Consider the following 14,088-nt stretch of genomic DNA (forward strand, 5'->3'; position numbering starts at 1 on the left):
CGGTTGTAAAACGTTAGACATTCGCAAATTCCTTTAATGTTGTATTTGAACATGTTTTGGTGTGTACACAAGATGCTCAACTCTGACTCCAAATTTTATTAGAAAACCTTGTGTGACCAGTCTTTCTGGAGAAGTAAGCATAAGAAGTACAAGTTCAGCCTGTTACTGGGGCACCGTTCTTTTTTTTGTGTGTGTGTGTGTGTTTGTTTTTGAGAGATTTGAACTGTTTTTATGAGAGAATTAGCAATCTCAGGGAACCGCCTTTACCACCCATTGCCCCTTGGGAGAGGCTGTGTGGGGACGTGTGCATCCTCCTGTTTGCAGGACCAAGACAGGGCTGCTGGTGAGACATCTGGTAACTGACAGACAGGACCAAGGAGTGCAAAATAGAGGCCAGCTGCCTTCCTTTCACCAGCAACACCAATCCCAGCAACTCTGCAGGCAACTCTGAAACCCTAGAAAAAAAAACTTTAGTCCCCCTTTTTTTTTTTTGAAGATTTATTTATTTACTTGAAAGTCAGAGTTACACAGAGAGAGAAGAGGCAGAGAGAGAGAGAGAGAGAGAGAGAGAGAGGTCTTCAATCTGCTGGTTCACTCCCTAACTGACCCCAATGGCTGGAGTTGCGCCGATCCAAAGCCAGGAGCCAGGAGCTTCCTCCAGGTCTCCCATGCAGGTACAGGGCCCAAAGACTTCTACTGCTTTCCTAGGCCATAGCAGAGAGCTGGATCAGAAGTGGAGCAGCCAGGACTCGAACTGGCACCCATATGGGATGCTGGCACTGCAGGCGGCGGCTTTACCTGCTACACCACAGCGCTGGCCCCCTTAGTCACTTTATTCAGAGCCTGGAGTGGAAACACTCAATAAGTATGTGTTGAAAGAATGAATGATTGAACCGATGAGCTTTGTAATATTCTCAAATATTAAGTAGCATATCCAAAAAGTTGGGATATGTTATTGCTAGAGAAAATTAATAACATTACTACTTTTTTTTTTTTAAGTATTTATTTGAAAGGCAGAGTTACAGATACAAAGAGACAGAGATCTTCCATCCACTGGTTCACTCCTCAAATGGCTGCAACAGCCAAATCTAAGCCAGGCTGTAGCTAGGAGACAGGAATGCCATCCTGGTCTCCCACATGGGTGGCAGGGGCCCAAGCACTTGGGCCATCTTCTGCTGCCTTCCCAAATACATTAAGCAGGAAGCAGGATCAGAAGTGGAGTATCCAGCACTGAAACTGTGCTCTGATATGGAATGCTAGCATCACAGGCCTCAACTGAATCCACTGAGCCACAATGCCAGCCCTAACATAACCACTTTTCTTAACCAAAATAACTCCCTGGTCGGTAAGATGGAAATGATTCTTGGGTCAGTCTAGAACCCAAATGTGGTTATACCTGTGCTTCTATGAATCTATAAACAATCCTATTATTCAGAGTTGTCTTGGGCAGAATACAGAATACTAAAGTGTGTACATTGCTTAAAATACAATTTTTTAAAAGATTTATTTATTTATTTATTTCAAAGGCAGAGTCATAGAGAGGCAGAGGCAGAGAAAGAGAGAGGTCTTCCATCCGCTGGTTCACTCCCCAAATGGTTGCAATGGCTGGACCTGGCCAATGCAAAGCCAGGAGCTAGGAGCTTCTTCTGGGTCTCCCACATGGGTGCAGGGGCCTAAGGACTTGGGCCATCTTTTGCTGCTTTCCCAGGTGCATTAGAAGGGAGCTGGATCAGAAGTGGAGCATCTGGGACTTAACCAGTGCCCATATGGGGTGCCAGCACTGCAGGTGACAGCTTTACCTGCTATGCCACAGCACCAGCTCCTTAAAATACAATTTTGCTTTTTAAAAATAAGATTATGGGGTAGGCATTTGGCCTAGAGCTTAAGCTGCTGCTTGGGCTGTCCATAACCAATACCCTGGGTTAAATCTTGGCTCTGCTCCTAATTCCAGCTTCCTTGGGAGGCAGCAGGTGAGGGCTCAAGAACTTGGGTCCTTGCATACACATATGAGTAGGAGCCATGGATTGAGTTCCAGTTTTTTAGCTTCAGCTTGGCACAGTCCTAGCTGTTATTTCTCGCTTCTGCATGAATTTGGGGAATGAACCAGTGGTTGGGAGCTCTGTCTGTATCTCAAATAAATTTAAAAATAAAATTACGTGAATTTTCATAGGGTGGAAAATAGATACCAAGCAAGCAGCTGCTGATTAAGTAGCCATGGTCAATGTCTTCCTTCAGCACGTGGGTTGTGTAGTGTTGGGTGCAGTCTCTGACCTTGTAATCCTTGCTAGACATTTAAAGGCTAACAGATGAGAACAGCTTTTGTTAAGATTTTCCCAAGAATCGAATAAATAGAATCTCACAGAACGTGAAAATGTTGATAGTTTTTGTACTACTGATGGATACATTTTCCCAATGTGCTGATGTTAATCATTCTCAAATGGGCTTTAAGAGCCTGTGTAGCTCTTACTGCTTTACACGAGAGCCAAGCCCCACTTTTCACTGACATCCCTGAGAAGAGAGAAACAGTTGGAAGTTCCTTCCAGAAGGGGAGGAAGGGCTGTGCAGCGCTGAAGTGTGGACTTTCTGGTCAGATGAGGGTTGGGTGCCTTGCTATCCCATCTGCAGCCATGGAACCTTGAATTCCTGATTTAGTTTCTCTGAGCCTGCTCCCCCAGCCATCGGTAAAAGGAGAAATAGAGTATCCACACATGGGGTTATTGTAAGGATGGATTATTTGGGATAAGATGCAAAGTGATTTGATTAGTACCTGGTTCAGTATAAGAACTCTAAGGACTCCCACTGAAAAGTTAAATTTGAGTAGAAATTCAAATAAAATTCCTAAAAATAAGCATTTTCCAAACGTAATGTTTATCTTTTTCATGCCCATTTATTTATTTTTGTTTATTTGAAAGGCAGAGCAACAGAGATCTCTCATTTTCTGGTTCGCTCCCCAGATGTCAGCAACAGCCTGAGTGGGACTGGGCCCAAGTCAGGAGCCTGGAACTCCACTGGATGTCCCAAGTTAGTAGGTGGGCCAGGGACCCAACTACTTGAGCCATCATTTGCTGACTTCCAGGGTCTGCTGAGTAGCTGCGACTCCAACTGGCAGGCTGATACCTGCTGTGCCACCATCCTCAGCTCCAGCGTACTGTCTCTTAGGGGATAAATTCCAGGAAAAAATGATGACCTTTGAATAGTCCCGGTCGGGGCACCGATCCTGTCCCGGTTGCCCCTCTTCCAGGCCAGCTCTCTGCTGTGGCCAGGGAGTGCAGTGGAGGAAGGCCCAAGTGTTTGGGCTCTGCACCCCATGGGAGACCAGGATAAGCACCTGGCTCCTGCCATCGGAACAGCGCGGTGCGCCGGCCGCAGCGCGCTACCGCGGCGGCCATTAGAGGGTGAACCAACGGCAAAGGAAGACCTTTCTCTCTGTCTCTCTCTCTCACTGTCCACTCTGCCTGTCAAAAAAAAAAAAAAAAAACAACTGAATAAATTCAGAAAACAAATTCTATACTGGATAAACCAAACCTATAGTTCCCAAGGTGCCATTGCACTACATGGGCTAAATTATACACAAAATATCCTACAACTGACCACGGCTTATACCAACTCTGGGCTCAATTGTACAAAAGCTGGACATAAGAGTTACCTGGTATCTAAGGCCTGTATTTCAAACCTTTCTTCATTTTTCATTTGTATTTTTGTGTTTTATTATTTTAAGAAAGATTTATTTTTATTTGAAAGCAGAACTATAGAGAGAGGGAGAGACACACAGAGATCTTCTATCAGCTGGTTCACTCCCCAGATGGCTGCAAGGGCAGGGGCTGGGCCAGGCAGAAGCCAGGAGACAGGAGCTTCTTCCGGGTCTCCCACATGGGTGGGGGGGCCCAAGTACCTGGGCCATCTTCCACTGCCTTCTTAGGCGCATTAGCAGGGAGCTGGAGTGGAAATGGAGCAGCCCAGACCTGAACTGAGGCCCACAAGGGTTGCCGGCTCCCCGGGCTATGGCTTAACCCATTAGGCCACAACGCCTGTCCCAGTTTGTTCATTTTTAACGGGGATTTCAACTACTTGTGAAAACTAAGGCACTTAGTGGCCAGTTACAGCTGGGAGAATTGTGGTCTTGGAGCCCCATCACCTTAGCGCTTCTGGCCAACCAACCCAGCTAAAATTTTAATTAAGTTTCAATTAAATCGACTGCCTGCTACGTAGGTACAACGGGAACGAAGGGGTACGATGCAAGCCATTGGGGCTGATATTATTCCAAGTCCTGACCTGAGGAATACAGGAGGCAAACCATCACATCCAGGCCCTCCTGTTGGAGCGCGCACGCGAGAAGAGGCCTGGAGCGGTGACCTCCGGCCTTGGGCCATCAAAGGACAGGCGCGTTTGCAGAGCCGCCTCCACGCCCCGCGTTCCCCTGCGGATGGCATGGGCTGGCACCAAGGGCTCCGAAGGTGCGAGCGCGCGCGGGGGGGGGGGGGGGGGGGGCCGGCGGCACCTCCCAGGTCGGGGCCCGACGGCCTTAACCTCCCTGTTCCCCGCTCCGGCCACGTGAGCCGCCCTAATATGGTCACACTCGCGAGGCGCCGGGACACGCGGGGCGGAGGCGGGAGCCCTTGGTCGAACGCAGGCACACCGGGTGTGGGCTCGCTCCCGCTTCGGGGGAGCCATCGTCCAGCGCAGCCCCGCTGACCCCCGCGACCCCCGGCGCGTGCTTGGCTTCTGCCCCGCCTTGCCGGCCCCGGGTAGGCGCGGGAGGCGCCCCGGCTCCGGCTGGCGTCTGGCCCGCCTCTGGTCCTCGATGCTACTGCAAGGCGTGTCCGGGGCCGTGCTCATGTGATGGAGCGAGGGAGAAACCGGGCGGGGGAGGAGGCTCAGAGGTGGCTTTTTTTTTTTTTTTTTTCTTTTAAGGAGTTTGCCGCGAGCGCGTCTCCGGCATTCGCTGCTGGGCGCGTCCGCAGACGCTCGGTGGAGGGAAGGCGCTGCCGGGACCTCGCGAGCGCACCGCTCCGCGCTCCGGCTGCAGCCCCGCGACCTGCGGAAGGCGTAACCCTGCGGCAGGGCGCGGGAGAACCACCGAGGAGCCATGGGCGCCGGGAGCTCCAGCGAGCAGCGCAGCCCGGAGCCGCCGCAGGCTGGGGACGCCACGCCGGCGGAGCCCGAGGCCAGCCGCGGCAGCCCCTCCGCCGAGGCGGCGCCCAGCACAGCCGGGGACCCCGCCATCACTGCTGCAGACCCCGCCGGCAAGGTACCGGCGGCGCGGGGGCCACCTGCCTGGGGGAGACGGCAGCGGGGTGGGGGGCTGGGAGAGAAGGGGCGAGGTCTCGGAGCCCCGCCAGCGAGAACTTCCCAGCCCGTCCGACCCCTCTGCGAACTCGGGAGTGAGAATTCAGGGTCTTCCGCCCCGGGGCGGGGCCGGCACCGCAGCGAGCGCGCGGCGTGGGGCTTGCATCTTTGTCGCGGGTCTCTCAGGGGAGGCGACTGCGCCATCCGCAGTAATAAAATCTGCCTCCTGCCACTGCTGCTCCTGAACCTCTGTCTCGCGCTCCCCCTTCGCTCTCTAGTGGGGCGTGGGGCATCTGCGGGGGATGGATCCCCCCAGCCGAGCGTCTGCAGCCTCCCCCACCCTCCCCGGGCCCGGGGTCCCGAGACGCAGGACCCAGGTGCTGGCGGCTGGCGGAGCTACCGGGCGCTGCCCGTGCACCAGCTGCGCCCGCAGGGAGCGGTTTGGTACCCAGTCCTCTGCGGCAGGGGCTGGAGCAGACACCGCCGCTTGGTGCTGCGCGCCCGGGGTGCAGCTCGCTGGGAGCCAGGGCAAAGACCCGGGCGGACGCTGCGTCTCCAAGACGAATGACAGGTTTCGCAAACCAGCCAGCGTCCTGCCCTGGCTTTCCCTCGCTTCGTGGCCTGTGCACTCCGCGGGATAAACAGATACCGGAGGAGTAGTTAGAAGTTCTCCCAGGATGTGGTCAGACGCGAGCGAGCAAGCGTTCCCCGCGCACAAACTGCTGGAAATGTTGCGCTTCGCGGTCTTTGCCGCCGGGGCTGTGGCTTGTTGGGATCCGTGGATTTCAGATCCATTATCCAACCTGTGTGTGCATCAGCGAGGCCACACCCAGCGCGCTCTGTGACATCCTTATAGGAAGACATGGGGAACCCTACTTAAAACACGAATGCGTGGAACGGGGGGACAGCGAGTAGAGCAGAACCTTTGAGTCATCTTAGAGGTGTAGGTGTGTAGTTGAGGGGGGATTGAAATCTAGGTAAAATTGAAAACTGAAATCTAGGTAGAGCTGTGACCTCAGTGCCTTGAGCTGTTAGCGGTCCTGGTCTAGTTGGGGCAAACAGACTGCTCTGAATAACGTAGTTTTTCCTTCCAGTCTTAACTCACAGCTACTTGTGAAATTAGTGGTCTCTAGGCAACCAGAAGTACTGTGCCTCCGCTATCTAGATTTTCTAAGCCAGCCTCAGGAATATGCGGTCCTTTGAGGTCCAAGTCACATTTACTCACTGATGCCAGCAACTATCAAAATGGCTCTACAGCCAGTGTTTGCAGTCTGGTGCTGAAAGTGGTTTATGGTATAATTATTAAAAAAAAAACCGGCAGTCATGGGCCATTCTCCCCACCACACTTTTATATTCCTTCAGGTGTTAACTGTGGACCTTGAAATATGTGGGATTTATTCCCTTCCCAAGAGACTTGAATTTCTTGAAGATATTCCTCCCATTGTCTCCCTTTTCCTTCTTCCATAACTGTATCCTTCCTTTTCCTAGCCACCACCATCTTGAAGCAGTCAACCAGCCTCCCGTAAAAAAAAAAAAAATTACTTAAATGACATCCAGCATATCATTGAACTTGTTGGCGTGCTGCCCAGTTATCAATTTGGAGACAAATCAATACACTTACATGCATCTTTGATTCCAATATGTAGCTTTTCATTTCCACTGGCAGAATTTATTGCTCAGGTATTGAAGACCTAAGTCTTTTCAAAAGGACGTCTGAGTTGAGAGTGACTCAGCACCCATCACTCTGCCCTGGCTGGCTGCATTTCTGACTCCACGCAGCGGGCACTCTGGGCTCCCACAGCTCCACGGACTCTTCCTCCTAGCCACTCCCACTTGGTGGCCTTCGGGGCTTGCCAGGCTTTGTCCTGATTGGTCTCAGTGCTGCACAAGGGCAGGGAGTGTGCTGACCGTGGGCATGCTGCCCAGCACACAGTGGGCACTCCATAAACACCAAGGTGGGGCAGGTGCTGTGGCATAGCAGGCTAAGCTTCTGCCTGGGGCGCCGCATCCCATGTAGGCGTCTGTCCTGCCTGCTCCTCTTCCAATCTGACTCCCCACGGACGGCCTGGGAAAGCAGAGGAAGATGGCCCAAGTGCTTGGGCTTCTGCACCCACGTGAGAGACCAGGAAGAAGCTCCTGGGCGGATTGGCACAGCTCTGGCAGCCATTTGGGGAATGAACCAGTAGATGGAAGACCTTTCTCTCTGTCTCTCCCTCTCTCTGTAACTCTGCTTCTCAAATAAATAAATAAAATCTTAAAAAAAAATACTTAAAGGAAGAAGGAAGGGATGTTGGTGGCTCCCTGGTTTTGATTAGAGATTATCACATTGGGGAATACAATGGCCAATCCACATTTTCTGTTTAACCTTTGACCCTCTCAATATCATCAGTCTCATGTATCAGATAGTCACTGTCTGTTTGGCTGTTAATAGATCAAGATAGATCAAGTGAGCAATTTGGCAAGAAACAGTCTGGAGTTTGGTTTCTTTTTCTCTAGAAAGAGTGCTTGTTAGTGTTGCAATTTCAAATTGACTTTAATCTTAAACAGACAAATACATTAAATGGCTCAAATGAGACTGCTACGTGATTCTTTAGCTATCTTGAACTTTACTGGTGATCTGTGGACATTTGGGGAGATTGAGGCTAAGACATCATTTTCACCTTGTTGGATAGAATGCTTGGCATTACATAGAGGTTGTTAGCACATTTTAAAAAAATCCCTTATCTGATGCTATTTAGCAGTGCATTTTGCTTGCTTTTTTTTTTTTCCTGCTAATTTTGTTCACTAAGTTTCCATAGCTCAAAAGACATCAGACTAGTTGAATTCTCAGACCTAGCAGATCAAATGGAGAGTGAAACTTTGATGACTCCTGTAGTAATCAAAACTTACTCAACCTTTAGATGCAGGAGAAAGAAGTCTGGTTTTATCTATGGTGCATGTAAATTGAACTGGAGGAATCAGTAATATTTGTAGTATTCTTATGTAAATTCTGGGAGGAAATGGCTTGATCAGCTGCTTTCCGGGTTTGATTGACCTTGAGACCTGGTCAGTTTTTTTAGCCACAGTTTTTTTAGCAGGGAGATTAGGTGACCCAACCACAGGTGGCGAGCAAAGCCTCCCATTTTCTCTCAATTGTCTGTTTTTAAAAATTTGTCTTGGAAAGAGTGTTTTCATTCAGGTGGCTCCACAGGGTGGGATGGTTGATGACAAAATGACTTGCGAATCTTGACTTCACACGCCCTGATTCAGCCTGTCTGTATTTCTTGCTTCTGTATAGTAACCTCAGAGCTGGAGATGGAACAGGGTGTGGCCAGTGTCGCCGGCAGGCAGGGAGGTGAGGACTCTTGTCAGCCCTGCAGCCTTGGTTCATTCCTTACACGATCCACGATCCATGATTCTGCAAAGCGTAGAGATGAACCCAAACAGAAGAATGCAGTGTCTGGTCCGTAGATTTAAGGATGTGTTTGATTGTGTGTCAAAACTGTTACGGTGGCCAGCTGCTTTCATAATTCCTCCCCCAGCCTAACGCCGGGTGCTTCCTCTCCTTACAATAAAAGGGCCATAATTTAAGGTGATTAGGATAGAACTAGATGTTTGCTTAAAGAGTGATGTTTTTGTTTGTGTGATTACCTGTATTGCTATGGATTTTTCCCAGCTAAGAAGTACTGCTTTCCGATTAGAAAAGATACCAAAAATTGGAGGTGTGGGAGTGACGATGGTCACATTACATTGTTAAAAGACAAAATTACAGTGCCGGCCTTGTGGTGCAGCGGGTTAAAGCTCTGGCCTGCAGCGCCGTTGGGCTCCTGTTGAGTCCCGGCTGCTCCACTTCCTATCCAGCTCTATACTGTGGCCTGAGAAAGCAATAGAAGATGGCCCAAGTCCTTGGGCCCCTGCACCCACTGGCCTGAGAGACCCGGAAGAAGCTCCTGGCTCCTGACTTAAGATCAGCTCAGCTCTGGCTGTTGCAGTCATTTGGGGATTGAACCAGTGGATGGAAGACCTCTTTCTCTGGCTCTACCTCGCTCTGTAACTCATTCAAATAAATAAAATAAGTATATATTTTTAAAAAGTGTACTGTCTATTATGCTGTCCTCATCAGCTGTAACTCGTACTCCGAGATTAGAGAACACTAGGGGAGAAGAATGAAGCTAAGTGGTGTTCATTCCTGGCCATTGCAGGTGCTGTAGTTGTTGGTGAGGTGAGAAACTGGTTTACGGTACTCAGCATTCTGCAAAAAAATATAGTTAGTCCCTTTATCTCTTGGAAAAAAAACCCTAAATATCCTTGAACCTAATGCCTAGTTCCCTTGTAACCTAACAAAAATTATAATTTAAAATAAGCTTAACTTTAATAAAGTGATACCATAGAAAATATCTAAAAAGTTGGAGGGAAGTTAGAAGTCTCATGCAAATGTGTATACTGGTTGTCCATACATTCTTGAAGAATCTATAGTTACAGTAATTTGACTTGTCTGTTTAGATCTTGGGCCATGTTCCTGGAATAGAACCCTATTATACAATGTAAGTAGGATTTTGAACATATAAATATACTTTTGTTTCTAATGCAATAGGATAGCTAATGGAAGAATGTGGGTAGAATACTAATAATTTGTAGTAAATTTCAATTATACATACTTTCATATTTCTCATCACAAATAGTGTTTTTTATTTGCAGCTGACTACATCTGATATTAATCTTGAATCACAAGGGCTTTATCATATAAAAGCATTTGTTTACTCTTATTAAAATGATTCCTATTTACAGTCATTATATTACAGGATTTTTTTGATATTTTAAGAAATGTTAATGATTGAGAGTGTAAATAAATATGTAAGTAGAATCAGTGGTGAAGTTCCTACTCCTTTTAGGTTGATGATAGTGTGAAACTAGTGTTGAAGATTCCTTGAGTATTTCAGAAACTTTATGAAACATGAAAGAAGATAACATGATGAGGCCAGCATAGTGGCAGTGGCCATTCAAGCTCTGGCTGCTGCCCTTCTCTTCCAGCTCCCTGCTAATGCGCCTGGGAAAGCAGTGGAAGATGCCCCAAGTGCTTGGGCCCCTGCCACCCACGTGGGAGACCTGGATGGGGTTTCAGGCTCCTGGCTTTAGCTTGGCCCAGCCCTGGCTGTATATTTGCAGCCATTTGGGGAGTGAACCAATTGGTGGAAGATCTCTCTCTCTCTCCCCTTTTTCTCTCCTCTCTCCTGTAACTCTGCCTTTCAAATAAATAAATAAGTCTTTAAAAGAAAAAAGACAACAATAGCACCATCTTTTCTTTTTAACAAATAAGATCATAACTTTTAGATCTGTAGCTTTAAGTTTTGGATAGTCTAAGCCAGTCCCTAAAGGGACAAATATCATATGTTCTCCCTGATCTGTGACAACCAACTGAGCACCTAAAAGCAAACCTGTAGAAGTGAAACTGACACTATGAGGAGCAATGACTTGATCAGCCCTTGTCCTGACTGTCGAGGAATGGCTTACTATTTTATTCTTTTTAGTACTTTCTTTTTCTACTTAATACCATTGGTTGAACTCTTTACTTAACACAGATTTATTCTTAGGTGTTTAAATCCAATTGAAAGTTGATCCCTGTTAAAAATAAGAGTGGGAAAAAGAGAGGGAGGAGATGGACAGTTCGGCACACATTCCCTTGGACTTACTGCTAAGGGTAAAGCTAAAAACTTGCCATGGGACACCAAATCCCATTAAGTTGGCAGATACCAATGCCATCTTACTAGTTAAAGTGATCAGCCTAAGTTCATAACTGATTATAAAGATAGGATTGTCAAAGGGATCACATAAGTAAGACCAAGTGTCTGATAATAATAATTGATAGCATTAAAAAGGAGAGAACCATCCCACATGGAAAAAGGCCACACAGCAGACTCATAGAATGACAAACGGCCTAAACAGCACTCTGGCCTCAGAATCAGCCCTTAAGGCATTCGGATCTGGCTAAATAGCCCATGAGAGCATTTCAGGCATGGAAAGCCAAGACACTGTGGCAAAAAATGACCTACATGAAAGATCTCTGTGAGTGAGATCCTGGTGGAAAGAAGGGGCCATCAAAGAAGGAGGTACCTTTCTCTAAAGGGAGGAGAGAACTTTCCCTTTGATTATGGCCTTGTCTAAATAATGTTGGAGTTTGTGGATTCAAGAGGCTTCCATAGCTTTGGCAGCTCATGACAAGAGCCTTGGGTGATTACTGACGTCATAAATAAGAGTGTCAATTGTTAAATCAACAACAGGAGTCACTGTGCACTTGCTCCCCATGTAGAACCTCTGTCCTTAATGTGTTGTACTATGAAAATTAATGGTAAAACTAGTCTTCAAATAGTACTTTATACTTTGTGTGTCTGTGTGGATACAAACTGTTGAAATCTTTACTTAGTATAGAGTTGATCTTATGTATATAAATATAATTAAAAATGAATCTTGATGAAGAATGGGATGGGAGAGGGAGTAGGAGGTGGGATGGTTTGGGGGTAGGAGGGTGGGTATGGGGGGGAAGAACCTCTATAATCCAAATGTACTTATGAAATTTATATTTATTAAATAAAAGCTTTATATTAAAAAAGTTTTGGATATCCTATCATAAAGTAAAGTTCTACTGCCATTTTTATTCATAGCTACATACATTTCTCTTTAGTAAATATTTATTTATTTGTTTTTTTGAAAGGCAGAGAGAGAGAGAGAGAAAGATTGACTGATTTTTCCATTTGCTGGTTGACTCCCCAACTGGCTGCAACAGCCAAGGCTGAACCAGGCAGGAGCCAGGAACTCCATCCTGGTGTCCCACATGCATGGCAGGGGCTCAAGGACTTGGCCCGTTGTCCGCTGCCTTCCCAGGCGCATTAGCATACAGCTAGACTGGAAGTGGAGTGGCTGGGACTTGAACTGACCTGCCAGTGTGGGATGTGGGTGTCTAAAAGGGGCAAAATTTGTTGCACAATCCTAAAAAAATATGGAATGCTTTACAAATTGTGTATCATCCTTGTGTGGGGCCATGCTAATCTCTGTATCCTTCCAACTTTTATATACGTGCTGCCGAAGTGAGTGCTGTCTCTGTCTCTCTTGTGGGTTAAATAGAGCCATACTAATTTAGCCAGTCCCATGTGTTTAAATGTTCCCAGTGTTCTGTTATAATAACGATGCAAAGAACATGCTACTTTCAGATAACTGTTGTGTGTTAATGGGCCCCAGAGTATTTCTAGGTTAGGTGTTTGGAAGTGGAATTGTTGAATTAAAGTGATGTGGCCAGGCAGGGAGTCAGTGACGGACAAGGAGCTGAGGACTGCCAACACCCAAGCCACGTGCACCACCCGAATCCCGTCACCGTCCACGCTGAATCAACAGGGCTGAACACTCCGCACACCCACTCCTCATCGTGCAGCGCAGCCTGGGCTTCCATCACGCACCAGACACCACGAAGCTTAGATCACCACGTGTGCGGCCGTCTCATCCCAAACCCTGCCTCCTTTGGCTCTTCAATCAGGCCCTGCCCCTCATCCTATAAAAACGAAGACCCCAGCCTGGGTGGGGTGATTCTTCCTTACATCTGAGTGTACACTGGCCATTTGCCTTTCAATAAATCCTGCTTTTCTGCTCACCTCTTAAGAACCTGTAGTAAGTCTTTCTGGGGGTGGGGTGGGGGGGGTCTCTCCCAGCCTGGCCAGATATATAATTTTGGGGTCCCACTCCCCACAACAGAAGGATATCAATGCATTATATTTTTATTTATTTATATGAAAGTCAGAATTACAGAGAGGCAGAGGCAGAGAGAGAGATAGATATTTTCCATATGCTGGTTTACTCCCCAGATGGTCTCAATGGCCAGGGCTGAGCTAGGCCAAAGCCAGAAGCCAAGAGCTTCATCCAAGACTCTCATATGGGTGCAGGGGCCTAGGGACTTTGGCCATCTTTCACTGCTTTCTCAGGCAGGGAGCTAGATTAGAAGTAGAACAGCTGGGACACAACCCAGTGTCCATATCCCATGCCAGTCCTGCAGATGGTGGCTTTACCCGCGAGGCCACAGCGCTGGCCCCTGCCTCTTATATTTTGATAGCCTTTGCTAAACTGACTTTCCAGAGAGGTTCTCCAGCTCTGTGGAGGTCAGCACCTGCTTTCCCCTACCTTCACGCTGGTCTGTCTGCCTCTGGTTCCATCGTGCAGTCCAGCGGATCACATACGTGTCTTCTGTGTGCTGCCCGAGTGTGGCCTGAGCTGGCTTTCGGAGGACTGAAGGCGATGGCTTGTTTTACTATTAATTTGTAGAGACTTTTCCTTTAAAAGGGTAAGCTGGGGGAAAGACCTGGGTAAGAGCAAAGATGTGGCTGGGGCCGAGCAGTCTTGCTCTTACTGCCTCCTCTTCCTTCTGAAATTAGTAAACAGCTTCGAACTTCATTTGCTCAGACAATGACCTACTTCTTTAGCTGTCCATGTTAAAGTTTCTCCCCTGAGAACAATCTAGAATCGCGCAGTTGCCAGAAATTTCTTCATATTTCTGATCTGTGAAATGTTGGGCTCAGGCAGTGGGGACAGCAGAAGTCAGCCCCTGGGGAATCAGTCGGCTGCAGGCCCTCCCCCAGCTCTCTCTGCCTTCTTGTACTCAGCAGCCCAGCTCAGTGAACTGGAATAACTGTTTTCCCAGGAAGACGTAGGTGTTCAAAGCATGGAAACCGGAAGCTTTCCCAGACACCAGTAGGCTTCTCTCAATGTAAGTATTCATTCAAGTTCAAAGGTTTTTGTCTTCCTCGTGGTTTCTCCAGGATATTTTTAAAAAGAGGGGAAACC

The 14,088-nt window shown here is 47.8% G+C and overlaps 1 protein-coding gene and 1 non-coding gene across 2 annotated transcripts in view; one reads left to right on the plus strand and one right to left on the minus strand.

Moving 5' to 3' along the window:
* The first annotated feature begins 5,068 nt into the window (after positions 1-5,068).
* Positions 5,069-14,088, plus strand: part of AKAP12 (A-kinase anchoring protein 12) — a 113,611-nt gene continuing 104,591 nt past the window's right edge. Inside the window, exon 1 of the mRNA XM_062186928.1 lies at positions 5,069-5,248. Coding sequence (XP_062042912.1) covers positions 5,087-5,248 — 162 coding nt within the window. The 5' untranslated portion in view covers positions 5,069-5,086. The remainder of the gene's footprint in view (positions 5,249-14,088) is intronic.
* LOC133757227 (U6 spliceosomal RNA) lies at positions 12,254-12,355 on the minus strand. Its single transcript, XR_009865603.1, has one exon. It is a non-coding gene; the product is annotated as a U6 spliceosomal RNA (small nuclear RNA).

Source organism: Lepus europaeus, chromosome 3, assembly GCF_033115175.1.
Source record: "Lepus europaeus isolate LE1 chromosome 3, mLepTim1.pri, whole genome shotgun sequence".
Taxonomy (NCBI): Eukaryota; Metazoa; Chordata; class Mammalia; order Lagomorpha; family Leporidae; genus Lepus; species Lepus europaeus.